The sequence below is a fragment of the Dicentrarchus labrax genome, unplaced genomic scaffold (assembly GCF_905237075.1).
Source record: "Dicentrarchus labrax unplaced genomic scaffold, dlabrax2021, whole genome shotgun sequence".
In the NCBI taxonomy this organism is placed as follows: Eukaryota; Metazoa; Chordata; class Actinopteri; family Moronidae; genus Dicentrarchus; species Dicentrarchus labrax.
The window spans coordinates 3,749,554-3,771,830 of NW_026136712.1; the positions used below are offsets into that span (position 1 = coordinate 3,749,554).

Below are 22,277 nucleotides of genomic sequence, written 5' to 3' on the forward strand. Positions count from 1 at the left end.
CCCATAAACATTTTAGAGTGTCTTAAAGTCCAACTGAAATGAAATGCTCCAGCATGCATAGCATAGCTGTAAATCTCTAAGAGGAAATTATTTTTTTTTTTTATATTTTGTAGTTTCATGTTGGCACTGTTGTCCCGAACCTATCTCAAAGATATTGGTATCATGGCCAATCAATGTATCAGCTTTACTGAGCATAAACCTAACCCCAATCCTTTGCTTTAATGGGTAGAACAAGTTTTAGAACTGGTCCAGTACATCACCTCAGCCAGCTGCAGCTAATCGGGCTACAGTGTAATCCTTAAATCATCAAAGAACGTCCAATGAAAGTGCTCGTTATTGCGTGACAGGCTGACATCAGGAGTGGCTGGTAGTTTTGTTGGGATTACTCATTTTGAGTGTTCTAGTTTTACTGCAATGAACAGCTCATTCTAAATTAACAAAAACAACTATTCTTATATTTAGATGATTGTACACTAACATACCTATGAATATTATATTTCTGCCAATAAATCTTCCTAAATGTTACACCCTGGACCTTTAAGTGACTCAGATTGGAGCATAAAAACTTGATCAGGACATCCATTGTTAGCACCCTCTAGATTTGCATTCATTCTCTGGAATACTGTTGTGATTTGATACAGCCAATCAAATGTTCCATAAAGCAGTAACATCAGTGTTCTATCGTAGGCAGAGCACAGTCAGACTGAGCAACAGCCTGATACACAACACAGTATCAGGAGAGGAAGAGTCCAACTGGTACATCCTTGGTATGAAACCAGTAGGTTTAAAGCTTACTGAACCCCTTTAGTCCTTCCATTCAACAGCTCTAATAATGGGAATAAGTGAGTCAAGCTGTATTTGTTCCTAAAGGAAGCTGATGGTGTTCAAAGGAAGCATTTCCACCCCTGTGGTACAGCGACTTCCTCCAGCCTGACCGACCTGTGTGGAATGCATGCTGAAAGTCAGATAACCCTTCCTCGTTGTGACAAAAAGAATTCTTCACAGACAGAACAGAGTTTGTGGCTTTTACTCAAAGAAATACAAACTAAGAGGTTATGTGTTTTAAATAAATTTATAAAAAAAGCATTTACCCACTGAAGCAGAACAAACACCTATCACTTGTTTTTCCTCGTGTAACATAGAATACAATCTGAATAGACTGTTTAGTAGCCTGAACAGAATAAAATTAATCAAGCAAAGAGACTGCCAACTTCAACACAAAAGGTAACAAACAGCCGTGATGACAGGGGGGAGAAAAGAAACAGAGCAAATGAAAATACAAAAGGAAAACAAAAAAAACAAAACAACTAAGAGGGTTAAGTGCAGCACTGGTCAGAATCATATAGCGTAGATTCAGTCTAAATTTTCTTCAGTTCCATATTCAGATAATCTGCATCAAGTACATTGTCTCTAGATCCGTAACATGCAAGCTCGATAAAGCATATGGTCAAATACGCATGGGAATATACTTTTTTATCTCATAGGATATTTGTAAAATATGAAAAAATCTGTAGATGTGCAGTGATAAAGAAATTTCTTTTGCATGAATGAGCAGAAAAATAACAGAACATCCACTCCATAGATAGTGTTTTCTTTAAAAAGGAAAGGAGACTACATTCATTTCACTGAACAAAGAGTCCACGTACAAAAACAACGGAAGGAAAGAAAAAAACATTCCCAAAATGTTGTGATGTTTAAATGTTCTTAAAGACCCCACTTATAGCTTTTAGTTATCTTAATTATTACTAGATAGTATCTGTGCCTTGGGAAACGGAGAAACACTCAAAAAAGATCCAAAGATACACTTGTACAACAGAATACTGCATATCTACTCACGACTGGGTTAGGTAGGTCGACATGGAGGCTAGCTGCCGAAGATGGGAATGTCCACACGTACGTACACACGCTTCCCTTTGCGGAATACACTACTGGTGATTTCACTTGGTTGCTTTTTCTACCCGACACAGTTAAGCGCTTGTCTGTAATGCTACCAGGATGAGGCTCCTTTCCGTCTTCCGAGGGAGTGCCGGGACTCCTCGCTTGTCCCATAAGTCATTTCTGATCTGGAAATGTGGATTTTTTTTCTTCCTGTGCTTCTTCTTGCCGTCTGGGTCTCGAACTTCTGGGGATTCACAGTCGTCAGCAACTCTTTGACTCCGTTTTTCAATTTGGTCTTTTTAAGTTTTTGCATCTTATTTCGTGGTCTTAAATATATGGAAGAAGGATTGGGGGTGGGGGGGGAGAGAGGTTGGGGAAGAGGTTTTGAACATTCTGTAGTCCCGCAGGTGTTTTCCGCGTCTCTTCTCTTTTTTTGGCACCTTGGAGTAGATGATAACTGGGCAGGATGGAGGGGTGAGAGTGAGGAAGGGGGTGAGGCTCAATGCGTACAGGAGAGCAGGGGGTCAGGAGGCGGACCGGGTGGGGAGGCTACTTGTCACCGATCCGTTCACTGACCGGCTCTCCGGCTCTGTCCGTGGTGCCGTTGTTGTTGGCGGTGTTGTTGTTGTTGTTGTTGTTGTTTTTGGCTGCGTCATCTCCCTCTTCCCCCTCCGTTTTCACCCTCTTTGATCCGGGCTGGTCTTGCAGTTCTCCGTTCTGCCTCTTGGTGGGGAGGGACGCCGAGGCCGAGGCGTGGGCCGCCAGGAGGTGAAGAGGGTTCGCGACGGCTGGTGGAGAGAAGACAGGATTCGTTAAAAAAAAAAGGCTAGTGCCGCTGAATGTAGGGATGCAAATAATTATTTTCATTATTAATCAATTAGTTGTTTGGTCCAGAAGCTGATGTCCTCAAATGTCTTTAGTCCCCAATCACAGATATTGAGTTTACTGTCATAGAGGACTGAAGAAAGCAGAAAATATTCACATTTGAGTTTTGAATTCAGAAAAACACGGCAACGATTCGTCGATTAACAAAGTAGGTGTCGCTTCATTTAATAATCGACTAATGGTTGCAGCTCTAACTGTATGGAGGCTGAAGTGTGCCACAAAGATCAGTCCAAAACTTGGTTGTTTTATGGACCTATGATTGATCTGACCCCACACATAACTCCTGCCGCCACGGAACAACCAGCCAATCAGAGCTCCTGTTGCTGCTCTGTGGGTTGATGACAAACACGTCTTCCATGTCTTTAAACAGAAGTGACTGCTATAAGGCAGACACATCATTAAAATGGTAGAGTCATTGATAAGTTGATGGACGGAAAATTAATTGACAACTAATCTGATAAGTTAATAATTAAATAATTTTAAAAAATGACAGACATGTTGGTACAAGAGATTGACAGTGTGCAGGGTTCTTTAATCAATAAAATGATGATCAATAAAAAATGTATGTATAAAAATAATTGTTAGTTAAACCTTCAGTTAAAGCCTTAAAATTGTATTAAATTATTATTTAATCATTTAAAAGATAGAAGAAAGAAATAAAATTGAAAATCTTAAATCATCAAATTGTACATACAATTGGATTGTGTATAAAAATATATGTGTAACGTATTTTTGTGGCTTTTTATGCCTTTATTTGATAGCGACAGCCAAGACAGACAGTTAAGGGGGAGAGAGAGAGAGAGAGAGAGAGAGAGAGAGAGAGAGAGAGAGAGAGAGAGAGGACAATGTGCAGCAGAGGGCTACGGACCGGAATCAAACCCGGGCCACTGCAGTACTAGGTGAGCTAATTCTATCTGCAAACTGTAGTGGGATGAAAAGAGGTGACGTCCTGAGAACAGGCCAAACAAGACTTTGCGACACTGCTGCAGCTGGGCCAAACAAAGCTGAAGTAGATTTTTCCACAGTACAAGTAACGCCAGACTCTTGTAGTCATGTGATGTTGATTGGAGGGGATTTCTCCAATAAAAAGTGTATAAATAACAGCTTGTTCAGCTCATAATGAGCCAGTATGTGTCTGCTTGGATCTGAAAGTTCTGTTCAGCTAAATTCACTGGCCCCTCCCTTACCGTGATGAACGCCCCAGTCTGTGCCTCTCTCACATACTGTAACTGCAGGTAGCATTAGCGAGACTGATCAGTGCTTATTTGTCTGCAGTGGCAGTAAACACAACACACAGTCCTGCTGATAACTGTTCTATATTAGGAGCTTAAGATATTTAGGGCTGACACACAGTAACACCTACAACAACAAACAGCAGGGCTGCATCTATTTACTGACACACACACACACACACACACACACACACACACACACACACACACACACCTCTCATAATAGAGCTGTTCATCTACAACAACAGGTACCCACACAATGACTGTCTCAATAAGGACACACATGTGCTTCTAGTGACAGACACACACGTCTGATAGCAGCTGCTACCATTCTACGTCTCTGCCCACGCTGCACTGAGCGGGGATCAGTCAGTGGCTGTGTCTCCTGACCCTCCGTGTCACACACTGTGTTGCCTCAAGTCCCCCCTTCAGTCGCTGCCCCTCACTCCTCTGTTGCATGTTTTCAGTATGCTGGGGAGGGAGGGGTTCTAGCAGAATTTAAGTGTGTAGTTATCCTATGAGGTCGCTTTGGGCGAGGTTACGTCACTGAAGCTCAATTGTGTGTCAGACGGAGCGCAGACCTACTTAATAATCAGACCCTATCATGTGGATCAAGGCTGAAACATCCTTCTGCAAACAGACATTACCTAAAGCCTTGCGTTTGCCAGTTGCTGCTGCATGTAAATTCAGTGCTGGGAATGTGGGCTTTTTAACACACACAGCCTAGTACATAGCATATCTAAATACACCAAAGGAGAAAGGTTCTCACCGAGGCTTGCTCAACTGTTACCGGAACACAGAGCAAAAAGGGGTGCACTCACCGTGTTAGTTAGACCTCAAGGACACGCACAATTTGTTTAGGTAAAACAAAAAATGGAAACATGACTTTTATTTGTTTACATGAAAACTCCACAGGGCCTCTTTAAGTGCTTCGTTAGACAGGTGGCTGCTGGGACAACAGGGCCTCAGGAAAGATTTTTAAATGGGGTTCCACTGGTCTGTCTGTTTGTGTGTATGTGTGTATGTGTGTGTGCGCGTTACCTGTGCTAGCAGCGGTACCGATGGGGACCAGATGGGTCCCGTTCTGTGTGATGGCCTTTATTGGGAGCTGGTGCTGGCCGAGCGGGGCTTGTTGCACGATGGTGACCGTCGTCAGAGGAGCAGCCTGAGAGCTCTGGATGATGCGACTGACTCCACCTATAGACGAGGCTGTGATGGATGGTACCGGCTCCACTTTGACTACACACATGGAGAAAAACAAAATATTAACTCACTTCACTAACAGTCACCCCATAATGCTTCATGACTACACACCAACACTGATGTCCACCGGAGGACTCGGGTCTCACCTTTGATCTCTTGGTGCTCTCCGCCTCCGTTCTCCTGAGGTTCCTTGCTCACTTTAGCGGCGGGCTGTCCGGCCACAGTTGCCATAGTGACGGCTGGGATCTGGTGGACGACGTGAACCGTTTGCATGACGGGGGCGGAGCCACCTGCTGTCGTTACTATGGCTGGTGTCGCCATGGTGTAGGTCACAGGCTTCATGGTCGTTTGAGGCATCTGGCGCTGCACGGCGATCAATACTGGCTGGTTGTTGAGGGGGGAGCCTATCAGAGGGCAGGGCTACAGGTTACTGACAGACTCTTTACTGTGCCGTCATTAAAATGGACAGAGACACACATAAATACTTATTCATACGGGCTTCCATGTCAGCCCTATAGCCGAGACATGTGTTTGGTGGTTCAGATTGAAGCTTGAAGGACGTTTTACCAGAGGAGTTCTGTGCAAAGCGGGCCTCTTGGATGACTGCGAGTTTGGGCTGGACTGTAGTGGTTTGGCTGGGGGCTGGCGGCGGGGTTGGCTCTGGCTCCATGGGGACTGGGGACCCCTCTCTGGACAGGCTGTCTGGGGTCTGGACCCCACTGGAGTGGGCAGACAGTGCCCCTGTGTGGTTGGGAGAAGCTGGAGCGCTCCTGGGACAGGAAAAGAAATAAGGATTACTGACAGATATTGTAGCCCCACAAACTCAGACACCGTACTGAAGTTGAACACATCTCTGAAGTAACACACTTCAGATTAAAGTACCTGGAGGAGAGAGGTCCCACAGGGGTCCTGAAGCAGGGCACTCCCCTGGGCCTGCGCTTCCTGAAGGCTTGTTCAATCAGCTTGCCTTCTGAGGCGGGGTCGATCCTCCAGAAGGAGCCTTTGCCCGGCTCCTCCTGAGAGCGGGCCACTTTGATGAAGTACCGGTTCAGGGACAGGTTGTGGCGGATCGAGTTCTAAAACACACATAATTACAGACACACACGGAGCGTTACTAAAACCTGCTTAGTAGCATTTGTGCTATATGATGTTAGAATATTGCTTGGTGTTTTTGGTTGTGTGGATGGAGCAGTAGAGTACAAAACCAGGGTTTAATACACTGTCTGAGTATTTAAGATAACACAAGTATGTTTAGATAACACATTTCTCAGTGTTTCTGCTTCGTGTGCTCGACCGGCCAGATTTAGAACAACGATGAGACTTCACATCACAAGGAAATGAACAATCTTGCAGAGTGGTGCGCAGAGAACAACCCCCTTTATATTAAATCGACTACAATATCTAGACCATTAAACTTTGCTGAGGACCAGACTACATTAACCAAGTAAACCAAAAGAAATATAAAACTCTTAAGACTCTAAAAACTCGACTCTGAACTGTTAATAATTCCTGAACAACAGACTGACTAACATGCACGTATGAAGAAGGCAGGTTGTAGCAGAGTCCTGTAACATTATTCTCTAGGCTGAGTAAGACCACATATCCACATAGAGTAACACTCATATATCATTAGTTTTCACTATGGCCTGAATCTGCAGTGAGAGGCTGCCTAACAGTGTCGGGAGAAGGACTCGCCTTCCGCTCTGGATTTGTCTCGTTAAACTAGTCAACACTTTCAGGTGCAGGGGTGGAAGTACCTACTTACAACTACTCATGTTAATGTAATTAAGTCGGTTTTTGGTTACTTTCACAATTTGATTTCTATCCTTCTGCATTTTTGTTGCCAATCGGCATAAACACACAGGAGGCGTAAGTGCCGTGAGACACCCCGTAGAGCTGCCCGTTAACCGGGCTGTTCAGACCAGCTCGCAATCCGCACTAATCGTTTAGGCATCTGCTCAGTTTTTTCTGCCCAACGCGGGTAAATCTGGTATGAAAACACACTGGGCCAATAAAAACCATGAGGCACAGGTCTGAAGGGACGATTTGGAGAAACAGAAACCAAATAGAAACAGATTAGGCTGGTTGTCGGGAGGAAGTTATACTAAATACTGTTCAAAAACATTTGCTTTAAACATATGCATTAAAAGAAATACTTTTCAGTCTAAGACTTCAGTTGAACAATGTCGGCTCACAGTTTGACACTAACCGCGGTCCATTTTCGCTGTAACTAACAGGGAGACGACGCTCCATCAGCTTAGCCAACTAGCATGCTACAGCTGATACACAACAACTGGTTCACTGCTCACACTCTTGCTCTACAATGCCAGCGTGAGTAAGTGTGTGTATATTTACAAAACACAGCTGGTACCGCGACACTGGAAGATGGAACCGCAACTCGAGGCCGTGGATGTTTGTGTCACGGTTTATGTCCCGGTTTCAACACGCCTATCCAAGACCAAATTTACATTGACATAAAAACAGAGAATCCTAATATTGGAAAAGCTGGACCGTGCCAGCATAAATGCTTGGGAAACTTACTGATTATAGGAGAATAAATGTTCAGTGGTATTTTATGTTTAAGTTGACGATTAATAATTTCAGCACTACATGCATTTATAACTGTAACACTTATCCTACTGTCCTTATTAAGAGAATAACTGAACTGTGTATGCACTACCATTCAACCACATACATACTGTAAGTATCAACAATAGTGCCATATTTAAGACTGACCTGCCAGCCTTTATCGGCTGTTCTGTAGTAGGGGTAGTTCTTGGTGATGTGGGTGTATATTCCATTCAGCGTTAGCTGTTTATCCGGGGCCATGGTGATAGCTTGGACTATTAGTTGTGCATATGAGTACGGAGGTTTGGAGTCATCCTGCAGAAAATAAAAGACAGATTAATTCATGTGATTTTGGAAGTAAATGTGTTTGGTCAGTGACATACAAGGCAAGTCACATGTTTTGTCTCTAGTTTGGTCACGTACACGGCATGAACACACACAGACATTTGCAAAGTTCAACCAGGTGCTGTATTCCAAAGTCTATGTTGTTGTGAGCGTTGGGCAATTTTTAGACTTCAATGAGTAACCAGGGATGTTCACAGTGCTCACACGCACATCCACTGAGATTCTCTGAAGTCTGCTGCCTTCATAACACACCCTGGTGTTTGAGATACCCTCTTTAATTCCAGTCTAAAATGAAGCTGACGCTAACAGTATTCATCCACAGTCTCACGGCCCAGTTCTTTGGTCCACACTGCGCCCCTCTCACCTTTGGGCTGTCTTCACCTGAGGCTTCTTTGTCGTTTTCTGATTGGGAGTTGTCTCCTATTAGGTCAGAGGCCAGAACGCGACCAGTCCTGTAGCTGGAAAGTCCCGCCCCACGTGGACTTGATGGACAGGAGTTTGCCGCACTGTGAAGTTGATTAAGAAAATTTGTAATTCTAAATTCATGTCTGAAACACTGATAAGACACTTTAATTAACATTTAGACAACACTGTCTTTGAACCCCACTATCAACCGATTCTCACCTGATGGTGCCGGTAGGCGAAGGCAGCGGGCTCATGAGGTGGGCGATGTTGTCAGGAATGTTGATGGTCAGGGGGGAAATTTGGGGTTGGACGGGCTTGACCGGTGATTCCGGCACGTTCCTTGGCTCCTTCTTGTCATTGGACAGGGCTGTGAACGTGATCTTTATACTGGTGCTGGGGAACCTGAAACAACACCTGAGAACAAAAGACAAGCACCAAATGAACACCAAAATAAGTGGGAAACACAATGCTTATTACAATGCCGCTGTACGGACGATCCCCCTGCCTGGCAACAGGGAGGTCTAACTGAGTCCTAGAGAGGAGCACTGAGATTCAGCCTCACACAGTTTAAATATGGACGTCCACCATGGCCATTATGTAACACATCATGTCTGACATGTATCATTTATTATTAATAAGATATATTTGGACCAGTTGCTGACACCTTGAATGACTTTATGGCTTGGTGACAAGATGACAATTCTTACCTACACATTTATGAATGTAAAATGTGAGTTAGGTACCACAACAACAATTCATTGGGAGTTTTATGGGGCATTACAACTGAAAGAAGAAGAGGCTGACGAACAAGCAGAGCAGTGTAAACATGATAAACATGAGGCCAAACTGTCATTGAGCCAGATCAAATGAACTACAGCACTAACCTTAGCTTGGTAGTTCCTGTTGTAAACACTATGCTGCTGGTAAAAATGGTGTTGTACTCAACATATGACAACTCTTGCTAAGTAAAAGAAACGTACGTTACAGCAGGTCAGAAACATTACCCATGAAAGCACAACTATTAGCCTGCGTTGCTAGCATGTAAGGTGGGACAGCAGCAGTTGAGCGTTAGCCCAAAATACAAGAACTTCTATTGAACTCAAACCAAATTCCATTACGAATTCGACCATTTTAATGTTTCTTACTTCGCCAGCAGTAAAGACAAACATTAGGGGACACGTATTTAGACAGTTGTAATTTTTAGGAGCCACTCTGCAATTCGGCGCATGTGAAGATACAAATAAATACAACTAACTTAGCTTCCACATAATGCAAACGGGTGAATGAATAATACACATAGCTGTAGCTAATGCTTAGCTCAAGCATGACTGCCTGACGTCTCATTGACGTCTGCTTGATGGACTGTATATCTGCCGAATAAAACAGATGCCCAAACAATTAACAAAAGGTCTTTAATCAACTTAAATATGTTTTTGTATTTGGCACTAGAGCGCCGGCATGTTTCCACCAGCGTATTTCACATGGAGATTTGGTGTGACGTTATCGCCATACAAACGAGCAGCACGTATCAGCCTTGGTGTTGCTTAACACAGCACGTGCAACATCGCTGCAGGTCAACAAAACAATAACAACACAATAAGACATAAATCCGCAGATTGTGTTTAGTCCAAGCCAACTGGAAATATCAATCTTACATTCGTGGAAGCTGGAGAGGTGGAGCCCCTCTTCTCTGGAACACCCCATCAACAAACACCCCGTTTTTTCCGAGGCATCGGAGATAGAATTCCCCCGTGCCTGTGCCATCTTCTCCGGCGGTGAATATTTCGAGGTGCCGCCGGGAGATGAAGCTGGAGTGTCCCATGCTGACGTCCACGGAGCCCTGCGAGGAGTTCCGGCCGATGGTGACCGACCTTTTCTTTATCAGATACTCGAATTCTCGGCCCTCCAGCCGGGCTACAGCCGACCCCGACATCCCGCTTACCACCGCCATCTTCAGAGCTATCAGGTGGAGATTTGGAGACGTGTGTGAAGCGGAAACGTAAAAGCGGTTGCAGGGAATTGAAGAGGGGATATTTTTTGGTTTTGTGATAAAGGGGGGGATCCAATTTTACACCGTGGAGAATTTGGCTAGGAACGTGCCAGACCGGGGACACAGCGGCTCCGACCCACCGCCGCGAAGAAGAGGAAAAAAAGAGGAGCGTCGGCCAATCAAAAGCGGCCAAACGGACGGAAGTACTGCGATAGACAATCCTTCCAACCAATAGGAATCCGGCCTGGGTAGGCAGATGTGTGGTGTTTACCAATGACAACAATAATAAAAATAGCCGTAGAAATAGAGCTCGGTTGCAGCGCAGGCTGACACGCAGATGGATGGAGAGATGTAAAAAGCGGTGCAGTGATTTCAGGGAGGGGACTTTGATTTACACAAGACCAGAGGAAGAACATATGTTACATTTATCCTGTCTCTGCTCAACCTTCAATTCTTTCTCTAAACTGACAGAAGAGCAGCTGTAATGTTTATTATAAAATAAGTCTTATAATAGATGATACCACCAAACTTCAAAGTATACATCATGAATAATTAGTTTCAAGCCAAACATGTGGACTGTTTTGGTAGACCCTTAAAAAATGTCAACTTCTTAAACCCTTAGTGACTTATTTTCTGGCCACTTGGGGGCAGCAGAAACAAGCTGTAAACAGTGACATTATATCACCTTATAGAGCACCAAATGTCTAGACCACAAGCATCATGTCAATGTTGTGTTTGATACTGAAGTGTCAGTCTATACAAAAATATTTAAGCCAAAGCATCTAGACTGCCCCCTGGTGGCTGGTTGCAGTATAGGTCATAAACCCGTCAAAAAATTACACATCAAATTAAAATTTCACAAAGATAGTTTCTGGCAGTTTAGGTAGTTCTTAACACACTGGTGTATGTTCAAGTGTTCATTTTTCTAATATATTTGGTTTTAATTAGTTAGTTGATGCTACTAAAATGGGGTTTTACATCATATTTGACAGCTGAGTACTGCTTGCGATTGAGTCAGCCGGCTGACTGGCTCCAAATTACATCGCAGTGCAACATGGCAACACCTGTAGCAGGGATATTTTGGCTGACATTCTAGATATGCCATTGTTTATTGTCCACAATACAGGTGTAAAATCAATAAAAAGATTCAAGAAGATATTTTGGCTTCATTTTTGTGCAGTGGAAGGGAGGGAAGACGTGTCGTCCCTCTATATATGCCTATGGTCTATGGTCTATAGCGGTTCACATGGTTTGATGAGTATAAAAAGGATGTGACTCATATGCTGTGGCCTTCACAGTCACCATCTCAACCCCAATATGCCATAATGTTATGGGGCTACAGCAGTGCAAGTGATGTCAGGTGAATCGATCACTGATTCTCAAATTGGCATCATTGAGGGGGCTCAATGCGGTGCCAAGCAGTACTATATATTTGGTTGAGGTTTAAAAGATGTCCCTTCAGTACCTCTTAACCTAGGGTGTGGGGACACCAGGGGTCCTTGAGGGGGTACCCAGAAAAATGGGGAATATTTTAGTTTCACTATCATTTCATTGACTAGAGGTTATCACAGTGAGAGAATGTATAAGAATGATTATTCTGTTCATAGCTTTCACTCTCTTCACTTAATCTGCCAATCTACAGTATCAACAGTTATGGAATAACTCAATCTTATCAGACAGGGACCTTGAGACCGCTGCCTGATGTGTATACATTTGGGTGTCCACCAAGAAGGTTCAGAATCACTGCAATACAGTATATTATATAACATATGTAATACCACATACCAACATATCAATAAGTAGTCCTATGTAGGCCCAAAGGGAACTCCCTTTGAACCTATATATCATTTTTTCACATGTGAAAAGCTGTTTCACATCTTGTGAATTTCTCATGTGTAAAAGGACCAAATGTGAGAATTAAAGACGCATGAAGTAACACGTTTCTGAATTTGGGAACAGTTGTTTGAAAATCTTGAAAACTAAAGGTACACTTAAAAGCTTTTTTCTGACCACATCTTATAGTCTTAAGGAGTTTGCTAAGTTGTCATGGTATCACCTGACCAAAGTCCCATGGGTCATGTGATGATAACTGAGCTATCAAACCAAGTGTGCAAACTTTATCCACTGATGAAGACCATGAGATATAGTTGAAAGCGTTAGAGAAAAGTTCGTAAGTGGACCTTGATTTAAGATTTGAAAACCTGTCCTGTAACTGGCCTCCAGAACTGTATATATTTATATCATAATAAATAGTTTGGCATATTGTTACTGCAATCATGTAGATATCATGTAGATGTCTTTAGTAAACCAACACTGACCGTGTGTGTGTAGGCTACCGCATGAATCCGGTTCCGTGCAGGGATCCATGCAGCCAGGGTTTCCGTGCAGCGGGTTAGTTTACTAACTGTAGTACAGCGGCCACCACGCTGCGAGCTCAGTGTATGGAGGTCGTGTTAAATAATACATGTGAAGTCACTCAGACTGTGTTGACACTGCCACAGAGGCTCACTGTGATTTTCACTGAGCCACAGTCTGTCAGTGTTGCGCTGCTCATTAACGCTGCACCAATATGAAAGCAACCGTGTTGCACTGAAGAGCCACGCGCCACGCCACACGTGTACCCTGACAATGACGTAATCATATCTCACTGAGCTGCATTCAGGACTGATACAGTGTACAGCAGGGTTATGAATTACTATGTCTATGTCGATACAGTTTACCAAAAAAAAATGATTCTATGTTTGGGTCATAATTATAATCACAGTGATGTGTAAGAGAGTTATTATTGTAACTTTTGCAAAAGTATATAAAATACTGGTAAAATAATCTCAACTCAAGGGCCCATACTAGCTTTTTTTTTCAACCTTATTTTATGGCCTTCACCAGTGAGTTTGTTCAGCTGATAATATAAAATACATTATAAGTTATAAGATAATATATATTAATATACAGGTCATATATAGGCTAATATGTTATATAACATAATGTTTAATATAATAGACTAAATTCCATTTGTTGATGAAGGCCATGAGATGAGGTCAAAAGCTCGAGAGAAAGGTATAAATGGATTTAAATGATTTACTCTACTCTCTGTATCATCATAATTCCTGTTACTACTTCTTTATGACAGAGCGTTCCCTTTATTTTATACTTATTACATTCATTGCCTATGGACATGAGGCTATGTATATTTTTCAGTGTATTTATTTTGTATTATTATTATTTTCCTATTTATTCATTCATATTTTGCTGTGGGTGGGATTGGGAGGGGAGCTGGGAAATGTAAATCACTTGTTTATTTTGCCTAAAACAATACAAATATTATTGAAAATTGTTTTTGATTAATATTATTTTCTCAAACTACTGTTCAAAAATGTATTAACTGACATTCTATTTTTATTATGCTTATTCGTCTTCATAAAAACAACAGTGTTCAAGCACAAAAAAACACAAGGCAGATCTAGAGGGGTGGCATGGGGTGGGAGCTGCCACCCCTAAAAAATGCCTGGCTACCCCAACTGCCAGGTTGGTGTTAAATTGAACACATTAATTTAGATTCATTTTAAAAATCAACATGTTTGTGATTAATTCAGCATATATTTCTGCCCCCCTCTGGCCACACCATGAACATTTCTCTAGATCTGCTCCAGGAAATCACATTTAAAACAAACATTTAGTGAGTCACATAATTAAACATCATTCAAATATTTTAGATTAGAAACTTCATTCTGCATGATGTGGAAAATTGTCCATGGCTGGTATCCACAGTCAATATGGATTACAAATAAGACGTGTAAAAAAGCAACAGTTATCTTAACTTATTAACTAATTTATTAAATTATTACTTTTAATGTCAAATGTTTGAGTTCTGTGTTGCTGATACATTTAATATTAATCCTAGTAAATATGTATGTAGGCAGTGTTTACTGAATTTCTTCATAGGTTAAAGTATGGTCAATTATAATGTGCATATTTAAACAAATGGACCTTAGGCCAGATCAAACAACACACAAAAGCCTTCATGTATTACCGTTACCCTAATGGAACCACCTCCAATGAAAAAGATTTAGATGATGATGATGATGATGATTATTATTATTATTATTATTATTATTATTATTATTATTATAAGTAGTAGTAGTAGTAGTAGTAGTAGTAGTAGTAGTAGTAGTAATGGTATTAACAGCAGTAGTAGTGCCATGAGCAGACCTCAGCTGCAGTGAAACATCAGTCCAGTGCTGCCACCTGCTGGTCTTTGTATTGCCATGCAGGGAGGTCTGGGTTTTACTTGGCTATGATCACTGCTTGTGTACTGTTACCAGCACTGTATGTTTATAGAGGTGTTTAGGTACTCTATTACTAACTCTAAATCTGATTAACAGCATGTGGATTCATTCACAATATTCCATATCATCAAAAGTTAAATGCTGTATTATTGTTCTATTTGGCAGCTATGCAACACATCTGCATGTCCTCAAAATGAATCATGCAAACACTTGATTTGAAGCTTGTCGGTAGCAGAGGTGAGGATAGAAGTGTGGCACAGGGGGTGTGGAATCTGATGGGGCTCCCTTGGGGTCCTCTCTACCAGGGTAAGAAGGCGGTAGGTAGGTGACCTTTTAGTATTGCAAAACAACCACAAAGTGATGCAAAAGACCATAAAGTGACAGGAAACAGCCACAATTACATGCCTGTGTCTAGGTGTCCCCTTGTCTCATAATCCGTCTATATCCGTTGGCTACTTGCATTTACAATAGCAACTATTTATGGATATTATTTCATACTGGAAGAGTTAATGTTATTTATTTGACATTAATTTATTGCAATGAATAAATATTGAATATTGTGATAGTTACTTCGCTGAGAAGAACCAGGAAGCTATAGACTCTACCAGTGGTGGAAAGTAACTATGTACTAATATTCTGAGTTTATAACTGGTTATGAAACAACCTCAATTCAACATGATGCCTCTATAGGACCTACATTAACAAAGAAGACCATCAGTGAGAAGATTGGCTCTTTCTATATAGTTATTTTTAATGCCTCACTTCTAATCTTTGCCAGGTTATGAGTGGAGTCTTGGATAATGTGTCCTCTTTGGGCCCTTAAACATTTTAATGAGATACATGAGATGTTTTGGGTTGAAATGTATTTTTGGTGGAACAACAAACAACTCATAAACAGACCCCAAAGTGCTTTATTGTAAGGGATTTGGGAACCACTGCTATAACAATGCCTTATATTTCATAAGCTTATAATTGTTTTAAATGTAAAATCTTAATCTGAAAAGTAATTAAGCTACAGCTGTCAAGTAGATGTAGTGAAGTACAATATTTAGCACTGAGATGTAGTGGAGCAGAGGCATAAAGTAGCAAAAAGGCCCCTAAAAATTGTACTACAGTACATGAATACTTTCCACTACTGTCAGAGGGAAATATTGTACTTTTTACTCCACTACATTTATCTCACAGCTATAGTTACTAGGTATGTTTTAGATTAAAGGTTTTATGCAAAAGATTTAACTTCCTCTAACACTGGACTCCATCACATCAAATGCCAGCACGCTGCTGCTGCTACGGTGTGATGTGCTGGCTGGAGCCACAACAACCAAACACTACACTGACAGGCCCTGCAGAACTTAATCCCTGTGCCCTTTGTCACCACAGCACTGAGTCAAACAGTGTCATGTTCCAGTGATCCAGAGCAGGTGTAGGAGTGTGTTTGCATGTGCACGCTGGCCATGCACTGTAAAGCAGGCTGGCAATAGCTAATAGAAAGACACGTTAGGTGTGAGGTGGAACCTGAAGCCCCAGAGACGGAGGGATTGTGACACATAAGAATCACCTGTCGACCAGCTCAAAGTAATTCTTATGGAGCTGTTTGAGCCGTTAGGGTGCAGTTATGAATTAGTAATGGTTGGCTGACACATTTTCCCTTATATTCCCCTTGTGCAAGGCTAAATAGCTGCGTGGGCCCACACCTTGAAAAACACTGCAGCTTTTAGAAAGAGGCTGTGAAGAGTAAACATGGGTTATGCAAAGAGTTTTAAAATGCAATTAACAGTAACTACTTTTTGAAATCTCTATTATTCTCTTAAATCAAACATATCATATCAAATAAATCACGTGTATATGTAAAGACAATAAACAATTACAAGTGTAACTTTCTTTAGAAAATGGTTAGAATCCTTTGTTTTCTCCTTTGTCTCTTTGTTTGTCTTGTTGTTGAAGCTCTATTCTTGTGGCTACTGTTGCTAAGCCTGAGGATTATTCTGTCTTGTGTTGAGCTTAAATATCAGCCCCACTGTAAATAGGGTGTGTCTAAGTAACAGAGAAACAAGTTGTGCCACATACTTGAGGAAAAAGATTATACAAGAGTACACATCACAAATCTGTGCAAATAGCTTCCAAAAGCTCATTTCCACCATATTTTTTTGTCATTATAATATTTTATAAACAGGGGAAAGAAAATCCCCCCTCCTCCTTGTACAGAAACTCATTCTTGTAAAATGAGAGCTCTTCCTGCCCCAGCTAATGGACCCAGTTTGACTGGTTTCTGTTGAATGGATTGAATGACCAATACTCAGATTTCACAACAGGAAAATCACCACAGAGACCGGTCAGGAACAATGGCCTTAGGAAGAAATTGATAAAAAAGAAAGGGTGTAAATAGATGATAAATGGTGTCATCAAAAAAGAGAGGAAGTTGTGCAACTGGAGGACAGAGTTTTTGGTCCTGATTTTAAGGTTAGAGTGAGACATCATAAGAATGTCCAAAATCCACATGATCTGAAATGAAATAAACAAAATGTATGCTATTAAACACAGAATTTACAGCGTACAGTCTGAGCAGAGGTGAGGCAATAGGGATGTAATGGTTGCCTCCCTCTAATCTGATCAACCAACCCCTTTCTTGTTGGACAGTCAATCACATGACTACAAAGAAGTAAAAACCTACAAAGAGACACATAACAGCAAAAAGAGATGCTCTAGACTACAAAGAGATTCCAAACGACTTCAAATAAATGTACTATGACTACAAAGAAACACAAAACAACTAAAAACAGACATAACAACTACAAAGAGACACATAAAAAAAAAGATGTGTGAGGCTACAAAAATGACAAAAACATTAACATTAACAACTACAAGGAGAAGCTCTAGTCTACAAAGAGATTCAAAACAACTACAAAGAGGTACAACATGACCATAAAAAGGCTGTGGCAACTTAGAAATGGCAGCTATTTCTTGTTATTTAAAGTTGTTTATTTGGCATTCATTTATTGCACTGAATAATGAAAGAACAGTGTAACTATTATTAATGTACAGTTTGTTGTTAAACCAATGTGAAACTTTTACTAGTTTCACAAATGTCCAACAGTCTAGACCCACCATTCAAAAGTTTCTCAACCTGTCCCTGAGTCTGAGGTGTCACCTTTCAGGTTAGAGTTCCATATTTGTCCTTTGAGAGTAAAGTCCCATGTTTCTTTGGGTGGTGAGGCAAATATACAAACAGCTACCAGTGAGATGGGGTGGAACCTTTTCACCCTACAGAGAAAGGAACAAAGCTTTGTTAAAGGAAAATCCTTTACTTCACAACATGTCCTGGGTGTGTTATGCTTTAAATGTAAAGATCTGCACCTGTTGCTGTAGCTTGGGATTCATTTTCCAGCACCAGTTGCCAGACAACTGTTTTGTGCTGCAAATGAAGAAGCCATAAATCTCATTTGGGGAGCAGCTCCTCCATCGGCAACTCCAGGTTTCCCAGGTACCAGAAGATCCAGAACACCAGGCTGAGGAAGATAATGAGGGATCCGGAGAAGACAAAGACATCCCAGAAGCTGAGAGGAGCAAAGACCCCAATGAAGAAGAGGATGAGGCCTGCTGCATCCAGGAGGATGGCGATGATGAAAAACAGCAGGCAGCGGCCGAGATAGGCGGTACAATCCATGACAGGAGTAGTTGACTGTGCTCACAGTTTCAGTAATTATTCACAGCTTTACAAGTTTATCTGTGTGACATGTGGAAAATGTTAGGAGGGAAATAAATTCAGAAGAAATGCTTCTTCCCGTCTCAGTGCCGCCTGCGAGTCTGCAGAGAGACTGATGAGAAGGAAGAGTTTAAACACTCAGGTCACATTCCTTCCTGTATCTACATCTCACATTTTTTTCATGACGCGCTCTGACAGAGGAAAAATATGTTTCCTTAATGATGACAAGAGATTTTCTGGCTCTATCGTTGGATGTGGCTTCATTTCATAAACGTGTTACATTCGGGCAACAGATCCAGGCCTTATCTCGGGCCCACAGGTGGATGTGGAAAAGCTAGAAATATTGGACTGGTACTTTTGGCCTTGATGATTTGGAATAAAATACTGGGAGAATACCTACTGTGCTGTTTACACCTTTCAAAAAGTAACATTAAAAATGCGATGATGAGAGAAATATCTGTTTCCTGTGTGGCTTATAAAAATTATTAAACAACAAAGGCAGAACCCAGTCAAGGAAGAGAAGATAAGAAAAACTGTCCCTTGCGCAACTCATGGGCGTCACTGTGTTATCTGACATCAAACAGTGTCAGTCACCTGTATGCAATACCAACCCTTAAATACACTAAAAACAAACAACTACATCCAATGACATATACAACTTTATTCCCAGGAAAAATAATTTACATTTGTCACAAAATCGGCACATACAAATAAAAAATTGCTATGTACAGTACATGTTAAAGACCTTTTCTTCCTCTGTGCACAGCCCTTCTGCCTACAGTGGATGCAGGGCTTTTCCCTGATTAAGAAATTGTCTTCCCCATTTAAAAAAAGTGACTTTAGTTCATAAGCTCAGTGTTTTCAGTCTGTTGGAAAGCAGCACGCGGAGGGAGTCTGTCCTTCAGCACCAGGAAAGCCGGACGTCACCTGAAAAGAAGGAAAAGGAGGGTTTTATATATTTGTACAGGTTAAAATTAACAAATGACATTCAAAATGTTGAAATGAATGTGAAGGGAGGTGAAAAACACAATTTGAAACATGAGTTAAAGTCTCTGATTAATATGCTCTGTCAGACTTGAGGGAAGATGTAATTTCATTTAGGAACCCTGTATTTTATTGAAACATTGCCTCTGCTTGTGAGATGTTTGGGAAGATGAAGAGAAGATGATTATCTGGTAGAGTGAATCTGTTAATGCCTTTTTAAATTAACACATTAAACGATGTGGAAGATTTCCCTCTTCAGATATAATATGAATAACATTAAAAACATACATTTTAAGAAGTTGACTGTCCGTTGAAGGAAATGGGTAGCAAATTTAATAACATTTGTGGAAATGGAATTTGGGGGTTTTTTGAAAATGTACTATGTTGTTGTATGAGAAGTAAAAATAAATGAAGAACAATAAATGGTATAAAAGAAATAGTTTTGTCTATTACTTACTTTCCTAAATATACAGTTTTTTATTGACATAATCCATGTGTTCTCTCTAACTCAAGTAACAATATATGGACCAAACAGATACACAGAGAGTTAGCTTCTTCGGTCAAGTGTGAAGATTTGAGTGTCAACCAGAAAATGTGTGAGCTACAAAATTTACAAAAGCACAATGTAATATTTTCAGAATTCTTTGACCAACAGTACAAATATATTCACTTAATTTTCACAAAAGACACAGAAAAACAGCAAATTCAACAACTGAGAAGCTGTAAGTAGGAAATGATCGGAAAAAAGACTTGGGCAATTAAACAACTCTAGTTATCTCAACATTACGAAACTATATTTATATTTTTATATAAATATATATATTTATATATATTTATTATACAATTCTCTGTATTAAAAGCCGTTAAAGCCATGTGGAGGGAATGGTCTTTAATAGAAAATATTAAAAAACCATTAGTATTTCATGCAAGTATGGAGCTGAAGTCAGGACTTGGGGTCTTACTGGAAACAGCATCAAGCTAAATAAATACACCTACCAACAAAATTCACTAAAATTCACTAATCAATATTTTGCATTGCTTGATCCATACACAAATAGAAATGTTTAAAACAATTTGTAGTTTACACTCAACTTTATCCATCTGCTAAATATTGTTCCATGCATCCAACCCATCATCTAACACCACCTAAAACCACAAATTGTCACTTACGGTACATGTAGGCTACTTAAAGCTAGGTTAATCGCCATATTTAACAAACAGACATGCGCGCAGCATCAATCTTCTGATATGAAACACTAACACTTCCCCCTCCTTATGTTGACATTACACAGCAACATGAATACATGTGCAGATAAGGCAATCATCACTTAAACCTGAGCCTCCCTCTCTGTTACCCAACTGTTTATGGCCTCACTTGTAATTGTTGGGAAATTCTTGTTACACCTGAGCAGCACTGTTCCAACAGTTATCCACACAAGCCACTGTCAAATGTGACTGATAAACATCTCACCTTATGACTCATGATGTAGATAGGCAGGTTGTGCTATAACAGTAATGTTGTCCTTAGGTGGAGGCCCTAACCCTGAGTTCATTGGAGCAACGTCCAGTAATAAAACCTTTAATAGACAAAGCTTTCAGTCAGGCTTGTATTCAGGATTTTAGAAACACAAACAGGTCCAATTTCCCCAGTGTTTTCCAATTCCATACTGCAGTCTAATTCTAAGCAGGTTTTGTGTATGTATTGTGTTGTGTTTGTGTGTGAATCCAAGTTGATCACTAAAAAAAGAGTTTGGTGTTAACTGTTAATTAAGGCAAAGAGAAATTGCAGATTGTGGTGAGACAACTTCAGAAAAATCTTTGGAAAAAAAGCTTGCTTGTCGAGTGTTATTCTAAAAGTTGCTATCTGATTAATGTTGTACAGTACACACACACACACACACACACAGTTTAATTTTTGGTTGGTATAAAAAGTGTTAATTTCTTCTATTATAACTGCAGATTGCAGATTGTAACTCACTCCCTTCACCCTCCCTTTCCAAGCCAAAATGGAAACTACGGTGTGCAAGAAATGCTCCCCTTTGTAGAGCCAGTGTTTGGTTAGTCCTGTAGAAACATGGCGATACAAACAGCTCGTTCTAAGTAACGACAACACAATGATTCTTATTTTCAGGTGATTATACACTAATGAAAACATACCTATGAATATTATATTCTATTTCTGACAATAGATCCTCCTAAATGGTACACACTTGGACCTTTTAAAGTTCTCAAATGCAGCACAATGTGTTATTACAGAATGTAAAGTCCAACTCTCAAATTCCAAACAACAATACAGGATATGACCTTAAGTGGCCTCAGTGGCAGCTACAGCTTGCTCTCTTTGTGTCTCATCTAACACTGCTAGGTTACAGTAAAGACCCAGCCTCATTGTTCAGTATGCAATGTTTGTTCTTGACCACACCATTTCACACAATTCCATATCTCAAGATCATTAGCCAGGTTAGATAATACGGGAATCAGGCAAGGCCCCATTAGAGTTAACTACCCGGAACCAGTGGATGGAAGGAGTGTGCATAATGCAGACTTATATATGATCCTAGCTTTTGGCGGTTGAGTGGGAAGGCCTATCCGTACCTATATAGCTACCTACCACACTCCATTCCACTGGATCAATAAGCACCGCTGAGTTCCATTAAAATGCAATTGCGCCTTTTAGCCCAAAGGGTGTCTGGCTTGCCACCCGGTTACAAGCAAACTGACGGCTGAAATAATGCAGAGCTGTGAAGGTGAGCAGAAACGGTCAGGCTCATTAATTAAAAGCTGCCACGGGCCACTGA

General features: G+C 40.9%; 1 protein-coding gene and 1 long non-coding RNA gene across 2 annotated transcripts; both read right to left on the reverse strand.

Annotated features, from left to right (window-relative positions):
* Positions 1-1,011: 1,011 nt before the first annotated feature.
* Positions 1,012-10,667, reverse strand: foxk2a (forkhead box K2a). Its single transcript, XM_051416800.1, has 9 exons — positions 10,172-10,667; positions 8,736-8,930; positions 8,476-8,617; positions 7,935-8,081; positions 6,081-6,274; positions 5,766-5,968; positions 5,345-5,602; positions 5,037-5,234; positions 1,012-2,666 (listed from the first exon to the last, which is right to left on the reverse strand). The coding sequence occupies exons 1-9, from the start codon at positions 10,465-10,467 to the stop codon at positions 2,428-2,430; spliced, it is 1,872 nt and encodes a 623-aa protein (XP_051272760.1). The 5' UTR covers positions 10,468-10,667; the 3' UTR covers positions 1,012-2,427.
* A 5,018-nt stretch (positions 10,668-15,685) lies between these two features.
* Positions 15,686-18,605, reverse strand: LOC127372928 (uncharacterized). Its single transcript, XR_007886752.1, has 2 exons — positions 18,147-18,605; positions 15,686-18,053 (listed from the first exon to the last, which is right to left on the reverse strand). It is a non-coding gene; the product is annotated as an uncharacterized LOC127372928 (long non-coding RNA).
* Between the last annotated feature and the right edge of the window lie 3,672 nt (positions 18,606-22,277).